Source organism: Plectrocnemia conspersa, unplaced genomic scaffold, assembly GCF_051122295.1.
Source record: "Plectrocnemia conspersa isolate PC_06_02 unplaced genomic scaffold, ASM5112229v1 ptg000013l, whole genome shotgun sequence".
Lineage (NCBI taxonomy): Eukaryota > Metazoa > Arthropoda > Insecta > Trichoptera > Polycentropodidae > Plectrocnemia > Plectrocnemia conspersa.
In genome coordinates, this window is record NW_028277177.1 from 10269707 (window position 1) to 10294140 (window position 24434).

A 24434-nucleotide genomic window follows, 5' to 3' on the forward strand; every position below is an offset into this window, starting at 1 on the left:
TCGTCGTCCAGGAATAGTGACTTGGTCTAAATGTGTAGCACTCTCACACTAACATGCCAATTTGCGATAATACAGAACTGTCTTCCAGCAGATAATACAAAACGGCGAGGTCAAGCGGGTGCATCGGCGGTTTGACAACTCTCGATGTTGTTCCGCGTATTTTTTATGAAGACCGTGGATACACATACTAAAAAATATAGTTGAAATGCGTGAGAACCTCGTATGAATTTTTTTATAAAAATATGTATTGTTTAGTAAATAAATTAGGAATTAGACTCATATTTACATAGTGCGATTCACCTAACAAAATTTTTGCTAAGTGCAATATAATCAAAGCATTTTTAGTACTTCAAATAATTTATTTTATAATAAAATAATCACCAAAACAATAGCACAAATGATTTCAGATGATATTTTTTCCTTAATCATTAAATTGTCATTAGATTAGGCTTCAAAAATCGTAAAAAAACAGTGTTTCTAGCCGTAGGTGTGCTTCTTAACTATTATTTGAGATGAATGCTTATTATCTAGAAAGCTAGTTGCCTTAATTGAGCAGGAATGTTTAAATATTGAAAACGATGGCCACAGGATAAGCATATATTTCAAAACCGGTAGTTCGTTTAATTAATTTGGCGGTATATTTGTGCGTTTAGCGATATACTTATAGCGACAAGTTTAACTTGTTAATTAATATTAATTCTATCGATCACAGGTGTGTTTTCAACTTAATATTTATTCGAATCTTATAAATATATGCAAAGTTATGGTAATCACTGTTTTTATACAAACAAACATCACATTGTGAAGAAAGTATATTTCATGAGTTTTTAATATCTTGGTTACCCTTTAAAAAATATACAAATATTGTACTTAACTGGATTATGCTTACGGCAATGAACAATGCCATTAAGTGTCGAGAACGGTTTTTTTTATGAAATTCAGGAAAATTAACCAATTTGGAACGACGCATGCTGGGTGTCAAAAAACCAAAGTAGGAGCGATACTTTTATCAACTCATATATAACACAGATATTCGTATCAACTCATAGATAACACATAGGTGCTAGTAGATAACACAATAAAGGATCAGCGTATAAAGTATTTTTAGAAGTACCTGAATCTAAGAAAGATTGATCAAACGATTCTTATTGTTTGAAACACGAAATATTTATAAATAACCAGACGATTGTTCATTATGTTTCAAAAAAATTATGAAGACAATAATGACTATTGAGTGAATTTATTCAATATCCTCAAAGAAAATATTCCGACTCTTGAATTCGTTTTTTCCAAAATTCACAACCATGTAATAACATTCAACAATATATTACAGCATAAACTTAGAGCATTCAGTTCGACTGCGAATGGACATTATTTTTCGGTCTTTGTTATTACTGATTAGTAAAAAAATTAATAATGTCAATATCGGTAATACCGAGGCAATCCCTAATTATATCGTTATATCTAATCCCCTTTAGTTGACAATTTGACATAATCCAGTGAAGTTTCAACAGTAGTCAGTGTCGTCTTGTGACCAATGTAATTGTTAGTATATTTTTCACTTGTATTCTTACTATCACTATTGACTGAAAATATAAACGGGTGCTATTTAACAGGAAAATATTTTGAGAAATTTTGTATGTGCATTAAAAAAAATATTTTGTTCCATAAAATGAATTGGTTGTGCATTAATGTAATGTAAATCTTGGGATATTTCTTCAGAAAAAGATTATTTGTTTTCTCTTATGACCAACAGTAATACACAAACAATTCGTTTTATGGAATAATTATTTTATATATTTCCCATTTAAATTTTCATGATCGACATTATCATTTTCATTTAAAAATTTCCATTAATCGACATATTCCAGATATAACACATATGAATCCCATGCATCTATTTCCACGTTAGGAAGATTTGTCTCCCCGACCTAACAAGTGTTACTGATTTTACTTTTTGACGAAGATCCTACTATTGTACCATGTATAGAATCCAATGTCATTTATATTCAGAAATTAACCAAGCTATTATCTTCCTCAGCACGAGCTTTGAGATGACTTGATTTAATTATCCACGAGATCATCGTTTGTTTTCATTTTGCTTTCATTTGGATAAAATGGAGCATTATTTAATAACATTACTGCTTTTTGCGGCAACCCTTCACTTTTAAAAAATCTCACTTCAGGAACCCATTGGGCTTTTAACCAATCATTGAAGATCTCTATCCATACATTCTCTTTTTTGACAAAAAGATTTTTTATTTCAGTCCTCTTACCATATCGTTTATTTCTTATGTAACAACAAACGCGCATTTTCATTAAAAATAAATTAAAAAACATTGAATTTATTTCAAGCGCGGATAAACCGCACCCGAATAATCACTCAAGTCGATAAAGGAAAGAATGCACGTGCGCAGTGATAAAGACAGGCGCATTTCTTAGTTATCGATCGTTTGATTGCATAACATAATGGAGGTAGCGTGGTGATAGAAACAGTACCTATCACCGTGCATACTTAAAATTTTATATTCATAAAATTTTTATCAAAAATCTCATTGCTATTTAAAATTCAAAAGCTTTTAGTTAGTACTCTTAAATCGTCATTTTCTGCTGTCCGTTTATCTTACATAGAGGAACATTTCTTTATTATTATTTTTTTGAATTACGAAGATCTTGCATTATAGCTTTGTTGGCGCATGCGCTCGAGTACGTATCGTGATATCGATATGATGATGGTAATTGTGCTATCTGCCGCCGAAAGGCCGAACTTCGCGCGTGCTCCCCCGGTCGTCGAGAAGACGACGACGACCGTGCGGTGAGCAATTCGAAAATTCCCGCATTACCGGTTTGTCTGCATTTTTTACAACCGGCGCCGCCGCTTCCCGAACTGTGGGGCGCGTCCTCAGAACCGGGCGCTGCGACCTTGCCGTCGAGACGCACATACGAGTATTTGGGAATTTATGGTTTTCGTCTCGAAAAGCTTCTTTTTCTTTGCATTCGGTCGGTCGAGGGGGGGCGGTTTCTTAATTTTGCTTCTTGACCGGCGGCGACGATAAATTAGAACTTTATGGCTTGCAATTATTAGGAAAAAAATGCTTTGTTAAGCCAAGGACAATGTGGTTATTTTTTATCGGGCGCTTTGTTATGACTTTTAATTTTTGATGTGTTATAAAAATATCTTTATTTCAAAACAAGTATTTTGTCTTAGCTGATTTTATACATTTCTCTTAGTTTTTAAGTGTGTCTTTCTTAATTGACAATTAACGAAGAGAGTTAAAAATAACCACGGTGTACTGAATATTGTTTATATTAAACAATTGCATATCGATAGTTATGTGAAATAAAATTATTGTATTTTTTTAAATCATGGAAGTTGTCGTAGCTCAAAATAATTTATCAGCATATTTCCTTGAATAATACAAAATAACTTGAGCTTTATTATTAATACATTTTGTTCAGACAAATATGCAAATAAAAATCGTGAAATTTATCTAATAAACTTTTTAAAGAAAAAACATACAAATTATAGTATTTTATTATGGCATTTTTTCAAAGCGATTAAATGTATGTATACGAATAATCAGTGGGAAGTGTGTGTGTGTGGGGGGGGGGGGTAAATTTCGTCCATTATAATTACAAATTTTTCTAAACCAGACATGTCCAACTGGTAGCTCGCGAACCAATACTAAAAAAAGGTCATCTCTGAGATTTTTGTTCGTTTACTCAGGCATAAGATATATAAACAAAAATTATAGTCAAAATCCGGACTATTACATTTACTGTATTTTTTAAATAAAAAAATTGGTACTATCACGAAAAATCCAAAAATAAATATTTAATAAACAGTTCAATGTAGCCCACGGAAAATAAAATATGTATATCATTTACTTAAATCTTTTGAAAACAAGCACAAGCATTTGGTTCCACACTTAAGCACCACTGCCTCGAATACACTTTATGCCGCCTCTGAGAAAATATACTTAATAAAATATAAGTTTATGTACCAAATAAAAGCCGCAGAGTGCTAATTCAAGTCTCGCAAATGATCAATGGGTTAGTGCGCTGCATCGCGGCTCTCGCTTTGTAACTTTGGTTATTTGATGTTTACGGCCGTCGAGATATATCGACTGGCTCCATTTAAACAAATCAGTTTTTCTTGATTATATTTTATAACTAATTAGATACAATTTAACTATGGTAACGTTCAGTTCTTCGATTCTTATCGGCAGTGAAACCGCATCGCTTCATAATCGCACCGTTCTGCGAATTTTCGTGTTCGTTTAATTATTCCGGCGAATCACCTTTGAAATGGGTCGAGTATTTGTGTCAACGTGCGGTCTCTCTTTAGCAGATAGTTCATTTTCCGGATTTGCGATTTCTCACTATCGCGGTTTTACTTTTTTCGCTGTCGCCTGCGTTGAATACTAATTTTTGACTTAAAAACGTGAAGGTCGGACCTGTCGCGAATTTGTATAGCGGCCGCATGCAAATTATTCTATGGTTTTGGAACAGAAGTTGCTTCTCGCTGCCGTTACTAAGTTTTGAATTATTTTTTTAGTTATGCATATGTGCGTAGAACTAGAGAAATATAATGATACTTTTACGACGCTGTAAATTGAACGTTGTTATGTTTTATATTAATAACGTTAAATTGAAAATTTATCGTTTTATTGACGAAATAAATTTTAAATTGGCTTCCGTATTGAGGTGTAAACTTATAAACAAAATAATAAATATATTTTTAAGAATTTAATGCATTTAGTATGAATAATTCTTAAATAATGAGTCATGTTTTACCAATGTTGTTTGATAACAAGTCATATACACACGTACAAATGTTTTGAATACAAAAATGTGTTTTCAATACATTCAACGCATGTTTGTAATGCTAATGATATTTCTTTGATACCGTTCGCCTTGTAGTCACATTTCCTTGAACTTTTTAGGACAGTTAATTTTCTTTCTTTTTTTCGCGCACGAACTGTGAATAATTTGTAATACATACTACACGTAAGTATGCGCTGGCGTTCTGTTCTTTTCTACATTTTCTTTTTTTTAATTGAATAAGAAAATTGCGAAATTAGTTCTGTAAAAAAAAATTATTGTATATGTACTATTTAAAGTACATATACACAAATTGATAACCACTAGAATATATGGCTCTGACACAATCTGTTTTGATACACTTGTCTCTGTGTGTACGTATGTACATGTGTGTAGTATATTTTTTAGCGTTGAGTAAAATTTGAATTGTATATTTGCAACACAATATAGGTTGGCATCTTCTGCTCATAGTGAGGCCATATGTCATAATAACCATATTTAAAAACTATTTATTAACACGTTCTGTAATTTTTGAATCCACGGTACTTCTGATTAAATTCTGTTTGAATAGTATTTATATATCATAGTCATATATACCAACTTTATATTATAAAAAATATTACAAAATATATTAATATTATATCTTTGTTTAATAACATACTGTTTTTATAAAATGCAACATAAATATTATTATGAGACATAATTTTTTGGGCGGATTTTGAACAGTTTGACAACAATTGAATGCTACTTTAAAAACATTTAAAATTTAAATAATATCCTTTTAACTAAATTACATATTTTTCACACCAGCACAATCGACTATTGAACTGAAAGACCTGGGTTCAAATCCCATATAAATCAGCTAATAAAATATATGTCACTAATTTACAGATTGATTTCAGTGTAGTGTCTCATTACTTGTAGGTGTTGATTGTGTTTACTCGGTTGTTTAAGTTAGATTTACAATAAAAAATATTGTTAATTAATTAATATAGAATACTTTTGGGTAATTAATACTACATAATTTAATGTACTCTCCTTACCAATACATTAAAATTAGCTATACGTAATTCGGTTCGTCTCTTGCTTTGCTAAACTTCTCACGTATATATAAACTTATTTTCACAGCATCAATTTTTTCTTAACCCTTTGACTCCTATGTCGAGGTGGACTCGACATCAGTTGTTTTACCAGCAGTTTCAAATGTAGAGGTGGGCTCGACATTTTTTTCAAACTATTTCTTAAATAATTTAAATCTATTTTATTATATTTTTTTTCGGACTCATTAGGTAATGTTTTAAAAAGAGATAAATTTTTGATTTTACGGCTAAATACCTATTCGTTCAACATCTGTAATTAATAAAAAATGGTCTGCCTAGGATTGCTCCGTAGATGCAGCGGGTGCTTGATACAATAGTCTATGTTGCGATATATGACCGTTAACATCTTATGTATTTGCAGTAATTCATTTATCTTATCACATTAAAACAATTGTATATTAAAATTAGTGAGGCTTTTTTAATTTATAGTACAGAAGGATATTTTAAACTATTAAAAATTAATTAATGTAGTAAAGATGATGATAAAAATTAATTAATGACTTTCGAAAATGTCTTTTGGAGTACAAAGGGTAATAGTTGTGTTATCGTAGTACATAGATTCATGTCCAGATTTTGCTTTATTTTTATTTATGTATTATAATTTGAATACTTGGTTAAGATAACTTGACCAACCATCTAATCTAGAGTACCTGCAATTTGCTTAAATGCGGCAGTTCAAGGCTCATTTTTTTGTTAATTTTAATTTAACCACACCTGTACCATACGTTATCACGTCCGTTCAACGATTAGATGCGGACATTTTTTGTCGTACCAACTTTTCCATAATATTTCAGTCATCGGCGAATGGCGTGGGCTCTCCTAACTCGCGTGATTAATATGCAATTGTAGGTTGGCGTAAATATGAATATTATGATAAGCGTTTCTGTTTATGGTACCGCGCATTCGCGAATACCACTATCTATGGGCCTGTGTCTCTCTCTCTTTCGAATAATTGTGGGTACCAAGCAAAAAAGTTCCAGAAACGCTGTAATACGCTTTAACCGACCGGTTATCTCTTATGTTTGTTACGGTTAATTTATATCGGCGCGTTGTGTTACTGCATCGTCCGGAAATGCAGTCTTAAATTATATCTGATTAGCATATTCGTGTAGCATACGTTTTTTTGGATTTATGATAATGTACGTGCTTTTCTCTGGTTTTGATATAACCGGTTGCGCTAAGATAGTCGTACTTTACGACTTTGCGATCTAATCTTGTTTTATTTAAAACTTCCTCAATTGAATTGCAAGATTTTTGTTAAGTTAAATTTGGGATTTATCCGACAGCTGTTTGGGTGGACCTTTCAACTGTTACGAAATGTCATCGTGGAAATGCATGAGGTCACTTGCATTGCTCACCTTTTAGGTATACGAGCTTCTGCCGAGGGACCGACCGCAGAGACCTTGGATTACGCCCACTGAAAGCCCTCGGACGGAGGTGATAGAAAGCGAAATCCAAAATGTTGAATCATTGGCGTTGTCTGCACATGTTCTTGTTAACGCTTTTCCATTGAATGCCTCCTACCATGATGATGTCATCGCCTCTTGATATTCGCAGGAAACACGCGAACAATTGAGCTCTTTTTGTGCAACAACTTAAAGCTTAAGTGGTTCAGTTGATGTTTTTTTGACCCATCAATAACAAATATATTAATAATTAATTAATGATATAACATCACAGTGCTAAATTATTTAACGACACGTTAAAACTTTCAACACGTATGTAATTTACATATATTGTTTTAATTGCTATTTATTTGAGAGTTGTCGCTCTACAGTTCCAGAGTGAAACATCTGTCGGTTAGAGAGAGGTCCATGCTATATATTTTTTTCTAGGCGACACATTTTGTGGGTACGACTCCAAGTTTGGTTATGGGGCAAGGCTGTATCACCTACATAGGTGTTATGAATGTTATTGATACAGCTTTAAATTCGTACAACCCACGCTCTTGATATCCTCTTCCGATGATTTTTGGACATTGGCGCATGTTCGGCATCCGTATTTGGTCATTGGTCCGTTCTGCCTCATATAAGACGTGATCCTTCTTGATTGTAATTATAATTAATTTTGGATTTATGATCTCATTTGTGTAGATTTATTTAATTTTACTAACGAAGCCTTGTTGTATTATGAGTTGAATAACGATATTGTGATGTAAGGTATATTTTTATTATATTTGATGATATCATAATTGACGGTTATGACATTAAGTTGTGTGATAAATATATGCTGGTAATCCGACCAAATCGGTTGAAATATTTTCTACTCATTACAAAATATCACATGTGTATGAAAATTTCATAAATAATTTAACGATTTTATTCGTAAATAATATTGTTCATATAGCATTTTTATCTTGTCAGTTCAACTGTAGTAGAACTTTATGTGATACATTTGCAAATTCGTGGGTAGTACGATGATATGTCATGATAATTCGAAGAAAACCATATGTTTGTCTTATGTATTATGTCATTTATTTTAATATACTAAATGGATTTCTTAAAAAACCGACGATAAAGATATGCATCATAAGTATTTTTACTTTATTTTTATATCTAGCAGGGGCGTATATTCAGGGTGTGCTAGGTGTGCGGCGCACACCCGCAAATCATCTAAAATATAAATTTAGAAATTTAGAAAATTTAGGGCGTAATGCGACATCATTTTGCATACAGTAGTATGCAAAATTATAAAATTTTAATATGCAGTGTATAGTATGCATTGGTATTTGTCATTCGCACTGAACGTTTTCGCGCGAGCGATCGGTTTGGAACAACACATATAACGCGCCGACCTTGCGCGCGGCCGCCGACTAAAGTAAATTGTTCCGAGATTTAACGGCTGAAGTCGATCTGTCGGCTGGCAGCGCTCAGTAGTAAAATTGGTCTCGAATTTGGTGCGCGTACTTCAAAAACTCTTGCGTCCGTCACTGCTTTTTTATTACATTATATCACAATAACAGGTCACTCATTTTTTATATTTTGGCGTAAAATAGTTTCTTATCTTATTTATATATGATCAATATTTAATTTTCTATTCTAGATTATATTTTTTTATTTACCCCAATAATGATGAAGAATACTGTTGAAGATATTTTGAATAATCTATTTTCAAAAATAAGTTATGAAATTAAACTGAAGTAAATTCAGCAAATTTTGTCGCTATTATTCTTGACGAAACTTCAGATATAATGACGAACTCACAGCTCTCGACAGTTTTGCGTTTTGTTTATGAAGGTAAAGTTTACGAGCGGTTTATTGGCTTTACAGACGTTAGCTCTGATAAAACAGCCGATGGCTTATTTTGCCACGAAGTAAATATAATTGAAGAATTTCAAATTCAAGAAAAAATAGTTGGACAGACTTAGAAGTTTATCCATTGGCCATTTTTACACACTGCTATGCTCATATGTTGAATTTAACATTACAACAAGGTCTTTCCAATATAAAAGTGTGCAAATCATTCTTTCAAACTTTAAATGGATTGTCTGCATTCTTTTCGAAATCTTCCAAACAAGTAAATGCTTTACAAGAGTTTGTAGGTAGAAGACTTCTTTCTGTTACACCTACAAGATGGAATTACACATCACGGTTAAGTAACACAGTGCAAAAATACAGAAATGAATTTACGGACTTTTTTCGAGACGTCGTGAAAAATTGTGAACTATGGGACCCCGACCCTGTAATAAAAGCACGAGGTTTTCTTAGCTTTTTGGAAGATTTTGAAACAAGAAAACTTCTCCACATATTTTCAAACCTTTTTGGAAAATCTGATGTGTTATACAACATTTTACAATCCAAATCTTTTGACATATTATATTGCTGTAAGAAAGAAAATAATTATGAAACATTATGGGATTATTATGTAACGGAAGAAAATTATCCAAGACTGGGTAATGATTTGCTTGTTGAAGAAAAGCACGCGTTTAGCCAACTATTTAATACAATAGTTGATAATAAATGTAAGCAAATTGAAAAAATTGGAATATTTTCACCTTCTGGAGAAAGAAAAATATGAGCAATATAAAGGAAAATTTCCAAATGAATTATTAACCAAACTGCAACAACTCTATGGAACATTATTTGAATATATAAGTTTAAAAAATGAGCTGGCTGTTCTTTATCATTTACCTAAATTTGCAGAGAAATCTGTTCTTGAGCTTGTACAATTTATGAACACAAATAATCTTGAGTCAGGTTTTCAGGAAATAGATAAATTAGGCAAACTAATATTAACTCTTCCAAGCAGTACTGCTTCAGCAGAACGTTCATTTTCTGCTCTGAAACGAATTAATAATTGTTATCGAAGTACCCAAGGCCAAGAAAGGCTATTTGACCTTAGATTGATTTCAATAGAAAAAGGGATCCTTATGGATATTAAAAAGAAGAGCACTTTTTATGACAGCGTGATAGAAAAATTTATGATTAAAGAAAGAAGATTAGATTTTATACATAAATAATTATAATTTTATGTTTATTGGAAATTTGATATTTTTATATAATATTATTTTAGATTAGGTTTGATGTTTATTTATTTATTTATATATGGGGAAAAGCTGTAAGGCAGTTTAGGCAGGCCAAAACCTCGGCTAATAAAAATGAAAAAATGTACGTTTTTTTTTAATTTCTTATAGCACACCCAATATTAACACCCACCGTACGCCACTGATATCTAGACATTTATATTGGTACAATAAAAATAAGTCTCTCGAATAAAACAGCTATAAATTATAGAAACCAATATAATAACACGTTAATTAAACAGTTTTATTTATCATATGTATTTTCTTATTTAACATTTTCTTTACTGTGATGTACACCGAGTGTACATGTCATCTTATTATGTAAATATATCGATTAAATTGTTAATATTTCAAGATTTCCATGCGATACGCGAAGCTATGTTTTTACTAGTGAAGTCCAAAACATTTTCATCAGTAGATACTAACAAAAATATAATTTAACTGATAGGCGATAGTGAAAAACTATGTTACTCTATTATGTCTATGAAGCACAATTTGATAGTTGCGAAATATCCATTTGTTGTCAAACCAAAACCGAACTAACCAAACCCAAATTGATCTAATGAAAGTTCTAAAACTAACTATAGTTTTAGAACTTTCATTAGGTGAAGTCCATAATACAAACTAAGCCGATTCATCTCTCGGGGGGGGGAGGGGGAGATAAGCTGAAGAAAAGCACAAACGGATTATTGCTTTTGACGTGGATTTTAAACCCCCTTGAATTTGGCTAGCAAAATGCATGTAATTTAATAAAATACTATGCAACTTGAAATGGAAATATTAAAAATATGACCAAACATCCTTTTAAATAAGTCCCTGTTAACTCGTACCTATTAATATTCATTTAAAAAAATTATATTACAACGGTAAATAATACATAAAATTATTTTTTGTCATGGGGCCCAGAATCATTATTTTCCCAGGGCTCTGGTTGCCAATCGGATTTGATGATTCACACGGGGGTGTTTTTAAATAAATATTTAATACGTTTAATTTTCGCTTCTTACTTTACAATGGCGATGTCCAATGCATATACTCGTTTTCAGCAATTATATTGCAATAATTATTACAACTTTGATTATTTCTTAATAATATTCGTGTTTTTTAAATTACTAATTTTCAAACATTTTTACATGTACACTGAGTGTACATCACCGGAGTGCGCGGATTTTTGGTTTATATAGGTTTTGTTTCAATTGTTGCCATAACAATTTTAGTTAATTCGGTAATGTCAAATGTAGCTTAGCCCCGTGTAAAGTGTGATGACATCATTGTATACAGAATAATACATACACGTCTAGTTAAATATTTATATAAAATTATATATTATGTGTTAATATAACGTCATTGTTTAGATATATTCCTAATATGGAATTAATTGTATTCTAGAATATTTTCTTACTTTATTGGTAAAAATTATTTATTAACATGTGCTAATGAAATTCCAGACGAGTTAATCAATCGCGGATGCCTCTGACGATTTCCTATTGCGTTCTATTGAAACGTAACTCCAATCGCTCATCGATTCGTCAGCGCCGTTTACGTGATGTCACGTCTCTTGAGATGAAAACCAATACGTTGCCTAACTAATTGCTGTGTGTATGTGTTCGCCAGTCTTTGCTTTAAACGCCTTCTTTCTTGAGTAACTAGTTCACACAGCCGAACGGGTCGACCATTACCATAGTAGATCTTTACCCGTTAATTATTCCACCGTTTCCTACATCTACTTCTCAAAACACACAAACACTTTCACTTGAAATTTTCGCACTGTTTGTCATACGTTTTGATGTTAACGCTCACCGCTTCTGGAATCTCCTTATTAATTTAATTTAATGCTTGTTTTACACTTGTGTGAAACCATTACTTCCCCAAGCCGAAAAAGGTTCGCCTTTTAACGGTGTATATTTGCTCTTAATGGTCGATGGTCTTGAAATGTGCGATTTTTTTATGAAACACACTCAAGGCAATGGCATGTCAAAATATTTACGTCCGCGTGTCAAAATTTAATGATAGATTTTAGCTTTGAACAAAATTGTTTTGACAAAATGTATCTGATACATACATGGGTTGTGCATAAACAAGGAAATTATTTATGATTACAAAAATATTTTTAACTTGGAGTTGATTGAGGTTATACTGTAAAATTATTTTATTTATGTGTTTTTTAACAGTGGTATAACTTCCCGGAAAGAACGAGAATCCGCTCCGGGGTCCGGAATCAAAACACGATTAAATATATGTTATTCTAATCGCTTTTTGAAAGAAATAGATTTATTAATATATTATGACATTTCTTCAGGAAATTAGGGGAAAGAGTACTTGAAGACTTACTCTCAACGATTGTCTAAATATCCGATTACTTTTAAAAACGTAAAGAAAATAAATATTAGTTTGATTACTATTTTTTCTTTGACATGCATGCAATCGAACTAATTTTGATATATATATATATATTATATTAGTACAATCCGATTATAGATTATTGAGATTACGTATATCTATATTGAGATTACGAATATCTTATAACTGAAATCAAAATAACGAGTGCTTGGTGGAATTTATGAGCAAATTAGACAAAACGGATGCCGACAGGCCTTGATTCGGTGCGAACGACAAATCATATACATATATGTATATATTATAGTTATTATTAAGAATTGAACGGCTTCAATTTATATTTTCTTTTATTTATTTTTTTATCATTTATGAATCATATTTTTATCTTAATGCATAGTATAAAGTGCATTATAGCCTTGCATGTTATAATTATTTAATGCTTATCGATTACCATTTTTTTCCTGATAATTTCCTCCGCAAATCTGACGTTCGAAACTAGTTTATAGACTAGCGGCTATATGCACAAACAAATAAGTTAGCGTCACTCTCATGACTATTTTTATACGGCTAGGCGATGATAAATATTTTAATAGCTCCATTGATAGGCGTCACGTGAAGAAATCTTTAGTTTTTATACCTTTATATGGTCGGCGACTTAAGATAATTCACCACTTGACGTTATTTTTCCGACGTCCTCGCGATCTATGTACAACGTAGACAAGGTCGATCGTTAAACTTGTACACATATCATCAAACGCGTTCGCACAAAGGGGAATCGATAATTACATACGCTGGTTATGCGCTTTCTAAAGCGATTTCCTTAACCATTCGAATGAAGTCGGTGGAAGAAAATGAGCGATAAGACGCGTGTTATTTATCGCCGGACGGGTTGGTGGAGGTGGATTTGCCTAAAGTGTTTGCAGAATGTTCTAGTTAGTCGTTTGGGTGGTTGTCGAGGCTCGTTTTCTCAATATGGCGAGGCGGGGAGCTCCACGTGGGCAGGTGCCAGACACCCCCGTACTTTACGATAAATAAATAATTCTGACATCACTAATCACGCTGTGTGCGTTTGTCTCCGCACTATCACCCAGCTATACCGCTTCACCGATCGCTTGGCAATTAAAAATATATTCATAAATTTTAGCAATGTTTAAAAAATAAATATGGGTTGCCTTGTTGCTTTTAATTAAAAAATAAATTCATGGCATGCTACGATTGTTGGCTTAATTGTGACTGCTTCTTTTCGGATTTAATTGTAATCCAATTGACTCACCAACTGTGAGTCGTACTTGTTCTTGATGATATCACATATGCTGACGGGTATGATTTGTAAATTTCGCACAGTTTTTGCGGTTTTCTAATTGGATCGGTATGAAACAAAAGTTGAATTGAAAGTTTATGCCTCTTTTAATGCGATTCTTTAGAGAGAGTAATTCCTAATAAGCCGAAATGTTCACATTGTTTTGTTTTTATCATTTGCACCGCAGATTTTTTCTCACTAATTTGTAACCATTATTGTACTATACATATATCAATATGGTTTAACCCGAGTATTTATTGTTTATTAAAGATATTTTTCCAGCTGTAAAAATATTTTTAATGCCCATTGACAAATTTATCTATTTTAGTAAGAGTTTAAATACATTGCTTATCTTAAAATTATACCAATCGTTGTGTGAATATTTTTTATACTATGATAAAAAAATATATTTTATCCTTTTTGCAAATATGACGATTTATTATCTACAATAAATTCAGATATGCATTTGATATAAAGATAATTACGTTTTCACACACTATGTGCTACTATTTATACAAAAAGATACTTTGAGTAAACATATATTGAGTGGTAAAACTGGACGTGAATCTACTATCAATACAGACCTCGATTTGCGCGAAATATCGCGTAAATCGATATTTCGATTAAAATAATATAATAATGAACATATACAAAAATGAAAGATTGGTTCCAGAAAATCAAAATCCGCGTAAATAGAAACGTACAAAATTTAGAAAAAGTGTAAAAATATAAATAATATGTACAAGTTACTTTACAATATTTAAAATTACTTAAAATTTTGTACACAACTTTTATATAATTTTAAAATTCCTCTACGTCGCTAACCTAACCAGTGTTTTCTTTAAAATTGGCTTGAAATTATTACTATTAATCATATCTAGAAGCAGGTTCTTCTCGATTTTGTCTTATTAAATAATCTCTTTCTTTGCATCAAATACTTTCTTAATACTGCCCGCAAATGATTTTTCAATCTCGCTGTAATTTAACAGCACGTTTGATATTTGGATCTATATTTAAAACCATATTTTCTAATTGACTGGTCAATTATAGAACTTTAGCAATATTATACAAAGTAAATTTATTTGATTTATCAGAATCATCAATATCATTGTCAGCGCAATTTTAAAGATTTGATTTATTGGTTTCAGTTAACATTATAATTAATTCTTATTCTTATATTTTTGTAACTAGTCAAAACGCGCGAATTAAATGCATACGATTATAGAATGTATTTAAAAAAATAATATTGACCGCGTAAATCGAGGAATATGCGTACCATATTTTGTCTTCTAATTTTATGACAAAAATAAGGTTAATTTAAAATAAGATTTTGGGGTCAATAACGATATGAAAATGTTATAATGTTGCTAAATACCTGATATTTTAGAGTTGAATAATGTATTTATTTAAATTGACGCACTTTAAGAAATATTAGCCTATCGAAAACTGCGCGCACTGGGTGTCGAAACAGAACGGGCTTAATATGACGCTATTTTAAAAATACGTACAAAATTCTAAATGTATCATATTATAAATCAAACCCAAAAAAATGTCTTTAAAAATATTTCTCAACTATTAAATCGGAAATCGGTGTTATTTGTAAAAGCAGTTTTCTCTACTGTGAATACTGTGATAAAGCTCGTATTTTGTGGATGTACATATAGATGTACGTATATATTTTACACACAGTATAAAAATAACATTTGTAAATTATTATTGTAATTCAAACATGGGGTTATAACATGTGCAACAAATATTGATTATAAAAGGGTGTTTTGTAGTTTTTTTTTTAATGGGATGACGTGTTTCTTTTTTTAAGTTCATTCATTCAAACTCTGCCAGTCGATCGTGAACGTACTAATCAGGCACACCGCCTTCGCTGTCTCGACCAACGAAAGTAGTTCTCTTGCACCCACGATCTGCCAGCTGAGGAGAGTGTCCTCGCGAGCAGCACAGTGCTCCTCACGACGTCGTCTGGGTCGCACGCACGCGCTCTAACGACGGAGCAAGCTGTCAAAAAAGAAACACATCCCTCCGTCGTACCTCTTGTACTAAACACCAAAAACCCCAAAATTATCCAGTCAATCCGACTGTTTTGAACGATTCATTCAAGACAGTCCGATTGACTAACCTTTAAATTTTACTTCAGGTGCTATCATACCAGTGATATGTGATTTTTGTGATCAATATAAAAATATATATCCAATAGTGCAACGGGGACATCGAATAACTGCCATCAATGTGGATATGTACTATACACATTAAAGAATAGCACGCGAGGGCTCTATCAAATCGATAAAAAAAATACGAAACGAAATAATTATATAATCGAATAAATCATTCCTAGAATTATTATTAAAATAAATAAATAAAAATAATAACGAGCTGACTAAACTAAATATATATTTTTACTAATAATATAATAACAAAGCTGCCATATTAAATATTAATAACATACCAATAAAATTAATAGAGTGATTAATTTATCAAATGCGGGTTTTGGCGGATCCGTAATTGCGTTAATTGATCACAGTGCCTTAAAAATAATAATATAATATTTGCCATATATATTTTAATTTAAATAAAAGTGCGTCGGACAAATGTGTGACAGTGTTTAAAACCAATCAAGAAAAGCTGAATCTCATCGACGTTTTCCTTGGAAAATGTCCACCCAGGCGTACTACAAAGATCGGTTGGGATTCGACCCTCAGGAGGCCCTGAGGGACGGTCCCCCAGTCAACGGAAACTCGCACTATTATTCGCCGAGGACCCCCAACAACACCACCACCAATCAGGAAGGTGGACCTCACGAGCAGGTTTACGAGGAGAATTTGACCAAATTCAAAGGTACAACTTGTTGGGGCTTCTTTATCGCCCAGTCAGGTTCGTCGTTGGTGGAAGGTATCGAGAATGAGTGTGTGTGATGAAAGGTGTGAAATAAAATAATTTATATTCCCAGCATGTTTTTTTACTAATAAAATTGTGTTTGTTTATCAATTCGAGTTTTATGCATGTTTTTTTTATATTCCAGACCGGTTTTTTTCAACCAGTCATTAATCAATTTTATTGCGTTTATTATTAAATAATTGCATATTTTTTACCCCCGGACTATGTGCGTGTGTTTTGGCGTTTTAATCGTTTCTTTTACAAATCCAAATTAAAAATTATAGTATTTTTTTGATGAATGAAAATGGTTTTGTTTGTTTTAATGTGGTTCATAAACCAACTTGTAATTATACGTTGATGATAATGTTGTTAAAAAATAACACATTAATCAAACTTGATTATTAATTATGGGTTTAAAAAAAATTGAATCAATCTATGTTTTCGATTCAAGATAATAAATCACAAAAATAATTTCAACACAGAAAAGCTTTTTATAATATGTGAGTTTAGATTCATAGCCTTTATTTTTTATTAAAATCTAACAAATTAAAATATATGTCAATTACTTCTTTTTGTTATAGTATTTGGTTGGAATTGTGTTATTATTTTCAATGAAAATATTAAATATATTATAAAAGTATGTTTAGTTCATTAGACGATCAATTTAATGTTACACCTTAAAATCATACTTTTTTCTAAAAAAAATATTTAAAAAGTATACAAATACATACTTAAATATATTATTTTATAACCATAAGTAATTTCGGTTTTATAAATAAAATTCAGATAACATTTTTCAGTATTTTAGATTTTTTTTCTTCTACATAATGTAATTTCTATCGTTTTATATAGTCTTCTACCATCTTTATAATGAATTATTTTTCTGGTTTTGAATTAAAACAATCATAAAGAGCTGATATCACTTTTTCTAGTTAATTATTTATTCTTATCTTCAAAAATTGTTTCATTGAAAGAAACAAATGGTAGTCGGAAGGGGCCAAGTCCGGTAAATATGGGGGTTCCAATAAAACTCAACCCAACCAAGGTTTCAAATTTTCTCCTGAGTCAATTAGCAGTGTATTATGTTGGAGAGTATTTTTTTGTCTATTCACTAGAGATCATTTCACTCAAAGTAACACTCAATCGGTTTAAAAGTTTACTATACACATCTGCCGTCATTGATTTACTTTGTTTTACCACTAAAATAAGTAACTTCTTTGGAATCCCACCATACACAAAGAACACAATTTTTAGGATTTAGGTGTTGGAATTGCTCTTTTTGCGTGATATATCCATTGTTTTACTTTTCATTTCATTTTATGTCCCCAGTGATCTGATTTTGAATAAATAGGTGTAATTGATATTTTTTATCATAAGAGTAAATGTGTTAATCCTCGTTGTTTCGTAGTGATCGGACAGGAACACAAACACTCTTTCACAAATATTCTTTGGGTAGTAGACCACGAAATTCCGACACTTCGAAAATTCTCTGATATTTACCGTTAGATATGCTTTAATTTTAGCTCGTAAGACTATTTCATCCCTCCAAGTTGTCTGGTCCATTTCGAGGCTCGTCCATAAAATCAAAAACAACTGATTCGATTTTTTAAACCAACTAACATTGTCTGACATTCAATGTCTCCATAAATTGCACAAATATTTTTTTGTAGCAGCTGTTGCACTTCTTTCCATAAGAAATTCTTGCAATTTTCTCCCATTACTTCCCGATCAGGTGAAAGGATATTTTTTGCCATTAAACAAATATCAACTAAGGCCACAACACAAACTTTAAAATACGTGTTTACTAATGGACAGTACGAAATTAACTATTTTCAAAAACCGTATGTTGAAAAATCGACGCCTATTATATATATTTAGTTATTGTTAATTTTTCAGTAGGTTTAGCTCAATAAACATTACTGTAGTAAATATCTTAAATTCGTTGAATTAGAAATCTTTTTTTATTAAACAAATATTAAATATTCTGACTAGAATCCTTAATAAAATTATCGATGAATAAATTAAACTTGATATATTATATAGTCTTTACTGAGTTAAATAAAAAAAGATACACACGATTATTAATTACTATAAATCATTTACTTAATACACTGAATACAGCTTAACCATTTTGACTGTTACGCTAATACTCAAAATACTACCCACATATTCCTTGGTTCATGCTACACAACAATCGAATCAATAAGTATATAAAAAAAATATTCCCAAATTTCTTTAACTTTTCGAGCATCATGACTTCTCGTCGATTGTTTTTAACGTTTTTTTATTTGACAACGATATATCGTTGCGTAGCAGCGTGAACATGTGCCGGTTTATAAGAATTATTTACCTATAATTTTGTATTATATTATTTGATTAATAAACTCTATTGTATATATCGTGTCGCAGTTATTAATAACTGAATCGGTAACCTTTGTGTTTTTTTAGAATATCATAAAAAACATAAATCTTAATTTACTGTCAAATTTACATAATGGAAATAAACTACTTTTTAAAAAAAAAGTTTGCCGTAAAAAATAACCGTTAAAAATATTGCATTATAAATTCATATTAAAATAAAAAACAACCGAAATTTACATACCACAAATTTAGCAATAGTTTTGCAGTTAAAATCTGAAAATAAAAAATATAATTAACTATGCAAATTTTACATGCTTTGCACATGTTAAAAATAAATTATCAACTTTCTTAAATAGGTAAACGTTATTTTTTTGTATAGAAATCATAAATAAGTCCGTCAACCACCCCCACACATATTAGCGATCAAATTTATGAAATATCAATGACACGATCGATAGACGAATAAATCGTTACACATAAGCTTTTTTTCTCACGGCCATTGACCGTCATTTCATTGAGTGTTTTTTTTCACAAATGACCCCATTAAAGAATCGACATTATGTACAGTAGTAGTGATGAATGTTTTTTGCGCTGTGTTTATTCGCGCAAAAAGGTACGCGAGGCCTCGGGGTACAACTTTCGTAGGTGTGAAGTAGTCTGTTTGTTTGTTTGTTAATCAATTTAATTTAAGTATTAAACTGTACAATTGTCGAATTAAATAATGTTGATTTAGTTAAATAGTAAACTTTGACTCGATAGACATCGATAGGCAGTCAAGCGCCAAACCCAACTTTTTTTATTGTTGATATTTTTTATGAGTTAATTTTATATTAAAACGCCATAAATACACGCATGTATAATAATGTTTCATAATTAATAAAATAATATATAAAAAATAATAACTCGAAAACCAACCAATTTTTTTTTTGTCAGTTAATTTTATATTAAAACGCCATAAATACACGCCTGTATAGTAATCTTTAAAATATATTTAATAATTAATTAAATAATATAAAAAAAACACAACTCGAAAACGGCAACGACATGACAAGGTTGTAAATCGAACCCAAATCGTCGATTTTTTTCTTAATAACATCTGCTGATCATAATTTTGTTTTATTTCGCAACAGAATGGTGTGAGTTTTTGGATGCTTGTGTTTGATTTGTTTTTCACCAATGTAACCTGCCTGGTTTTTTAATATTACTATGTATAAGTATGTACGATATGCGTGTATGTATCAAATATACACGCATGAATATTAACAGATGTTTTTTTTTGTTATGTAAGACGATAACCTGATAAGTACATACTTTTCATTTATATCAAAACGACAATGGGTTATATTAAACCCCAACACAATGGAACTTAAACTCGCGGGTAATCGATTATCGACGCGCAAGTCTTCATATGCATATAGGTACAAAATCGTACATATTTGTCGTGTCACTGCGATGAGAGAGCGTTGTTATTACACCTCTGGTATTAAAATTAATCGTCGGGTGAAATTCAATATGTACACATCTTGTACTTTGAATAAATTACATCATTCCTGCTCGCTTATGTCATTGAGTCCATAAATGGAGTGAGTATTGAAAGTTTGCTGATTAATTTACGATATTCCTTTGTGGAAAATGTAACTCGAGTGTCCAGTGAGATCCACCCACTCGATCCGACCGCTTAATTGTGTGACCTGATTAGATTGGAATCGGTATTTAAGCACGTCCTGAGGATTCCTGCGTTTGTGTAAGAACAGTATCGAATTCCTTGGTGGAATGCAAGCGTGCCGGGTTGGAATTCGTCTGTGCAGTATGCAGATGTTGATTCAGTGGCGTCATGCCGATTTTGCTAAATTGTTAATGTAATCACTGCATGCGCTCGGATAAATCACACATGTTGGATGATGATGATTAAAGTGCATAAAATGAATCACGCAAAAGATGCGGATGGACCGTCTGGGCTTTAAATTCAATTGAACAGCGAGGGGAACTTTCAGAGGTTTTAAATTATGCAAATTGGTATAATAGTATTTATTTTTAATTCTGCTTAAATATTAAGAAAATTACAAATGTCGATAATAGATATAACTGCAATTTTGTGAAACAATAATCGATTTTATGTACATTTATTTTATTTTACTGTTTTCGTAATAATATTATAATAATAGTAAATATTGATTAAATGACATGGAGGTCTTCCTTCATTCATGTTCATTTAAATTAATAAATTCGCCCGAATTAGATACATATGCTATAAGCAAAAATAAATTTCGATAGAAAAAGTACATATATTCAGATAAAAATAATACCTTCAGTGTTTCTATTGATTCTACACAATTTCACGTTGAAAATTGTATTATTTATAAATTTATTATTTTGTAATAAATAACATACATATCCATGCATATTTTTGGCTTAACTTTGTAATTAATCTTATTTTAGTTTTTTGTATATATCTATTATATGAATAATCATTATACTAGCTTTCTTACTTATTTTATATGCCACATGAAATTTTCTATGTAAAAATTATTTATCTATCGAGGATTGTTCTTATGAAGTATTTATATTAATGACGAATTTGCAAATTGGCGAAACTGCTTGATACAATACAGTAGACCCCCTTAACATGGTAAATTTGGGACGAGCTATTTGGGTGCCCATTACTTGATGAGTGAGCGAGCCAAAGGGAGGATATCTCACCACGCGCGCCTGATTTATTTGTACGTATTGCAAAAAACAAATTTGTGAGTATTTTCTAGACTCCTAACTACAATGACTCAAATAGCACGTTCTAAATTTATCGTGTTATTGGGGGGTCTACTGTATTAAAATTGCTAGGAATCCTTGGGATTCTGGAAATTTTTACATTTTTGATTTTATATGTGGCACGTAGTATCGTTTCCTTGATCACAATGTCTTCAATGTTTTGGAAAATCAAAATTATTCAGCAGCATACCAGATTTACTAATCTGTTATGCTGCTGAGTTGTCCTAATTCAGTCAAGATTTTCAACAGGATATTTTTATATCGTTGAACCAATATTTTATCACTTGCCATAAATTTGTAATAATGTTTATCTTAATTAATGTTCAACTTAACGATCCCTGCCTTGCAAAAAGAGATACCCAGACGTCTCCTCTCGTCATCATCTTCACGCCATCGCGTCTCCGACGGAGCAATGCATCTTAATACGGCGATAAGTGTGTTAACTTATGCGTTTACGATGCGCTGCCTGTTCGGATGCTGCGCCGAGATAAATTTGCTCTCTTTGCTTACACCGTCCGTCCCATCGACGCCAAAGTGTACGCAATCTTTGCAACCGATCCGGGTGGCTGTTTGCGCACAAGAAACAACACATCGTACAAGAGTCGGCGTGCAAACAAAATCTTTGTTTGCGGTGCTGCCCGGTGCAGACGGATGTGCGATAAAAATGCACTTTTGAAACGTGAAAGTATGAGGCTTTAACCTCTCGTTTGTTTTGAAAATATTCCTTATCGCAACGCGTGCGTTACGCAAATTGGTTAACATGTGGTATCTGTTATGCGATAAGATAACCGTTGAATGCTTTTGTATTAGAGTTAGAAGATGACAAATTATAATATCCCTATTGCTCAAATCCCTTGATGAATACATGATTTAAAAAAAACTATAACTTTATCTGTAACGTAAACGAATGTAACATTTTAAAATAATCCCATTATTGTATAGGCTTTGATAATTAAAATGTCTGTAGATGCATGCTGTATAAGCTAATTTATTCACCACAAAAAATATGTGATTGCAAGTAACATAGTTTACGGGTGTTTCGCAATACGAGCATTTTTAAAAATCAATTTTGATTTGCTAAACGAGCAATGTTTTGCAATACGAGCATTACGTATTGCGTCACTTTCTCCTCAACTGAACCAATGATTCTTCTTGCATGAAGACATCCTTTTTGGAAAAGAATTTACCACGCAGTCTTATTGGTTATGGATAATGTCCTGTTCATCCACCAGACCTTGAGGGCGGCTTACTGGAGAATTCGACTTTATTAAGATCAAGTTTCTTTCTTCCAACACCACTCCATTACTCCAGCCCATGTAACAGCAGGTCATTTCAAAAAGCTGTACCCCAAAATCACTATTTCAGCAATTAGAGACATTTGGAAAAATCATTTCATTGTGAGCTGCCTCAAGATTATCGATAAAGCATGGGGTGGGTTTACCAATTTTGCTTGAAAAAAGTGGTCTAATTGCGTTGAAAGGTTTGCTCATAAACGGGAGCTGCTAATTGTTTCCTTGGGGAAGAACATGGGAATGATATCCAAGATTTAGTGGAGGAACATGATCAGGAGCTGACCATCGATAAACTAATTTAAACTGTAGTTAATTATTAAATTACAGTTGAATCATTTAGTAATATTTTCCGACTAATGACAATATGTTAACATGTTCCTAATTGAAAACACATTATTTAAGGATTAGCTAACGATATGTTTATGTAGGTCATACATGACATGACTGATAACATGTTCTTCATGAACATAACAAACTAAAATTTGTTGTTTAGTTTCTAACATTTAGATTATGACGTAGAAAATAAAAAAAGTATGACTTATTATTTTTAATATCTTTAGCCTATTTAATTTTTTTTCTAATATATATTTACTGAAAAGAAAATTTATTTTTTGTATTAATATTTTTGTAATGGGTTATTATTAAAAAATTGTCGGGCCTTAGTTGCTCGGGATGATTTAACTCGGTTATTCCCGAGTTATTTGAGCAATCGTAGACAATTTGTAACCTGTGGCTGCCGATTATCATAAGAATATTTCACCTCTTCGGGGTTAAAATATGTAAAATTAACTCGCTACATTATTTATTAATGCCATAAATACGGCAGTTATAAATTATACTTTTCTTATGTATAAAGATGATTAAAATTGTTTGAATGCATATATTTTGGTTTACTTCTATTAAAGATCTCGAGAGCAAGTGGATGTTCTCTACGCATAATCAGCGTTTAAAATGAATCTTCTAAGACGCTCGGCTTTGTTATGAGGAAGATGTTATTTTTTACCATCGTAACGCATTGGGGTAACGTATTAGGTTACGGTGGTCTT

General features: G+C 31.6%; 1 protein-coding gene across 18 annotated transcripts in view; it reads left to right on the forward strand.

Annotated features, from left to right (window-relative positions):
- The window catches only part of shot (dystonin-like protein short stop), a 189480-nt gene that overhangs the window by 65396 nt on the left and 99650 nt on the right, over positions 1–24434 (forward strand). For 8 of the 18 annotated variants that reach the window (XM_088201341.1, XM_088201369.1, XM_088201370.1 and 5 more), the window contains exon 2: positions 16233–16930. The exons of 8 other annotated variants lie outside the window; for them this stretch is intronic. In XM_088201341.1, coding sequence (XP_088057467.1) covers positions 16747–16930 — 184 coding nt within the window. In that variant the 5' untranslated portion in view covers positions 16233–16746. Of the gene's footprint in view, positions 1–15902; positions 16132–16232; positions 16931–24434 lie in introns of those variants that run through there. 2 more of the 18 variants (XM_088201342.1, XM_088201374.1) reach the window with 1 other exon arrangement.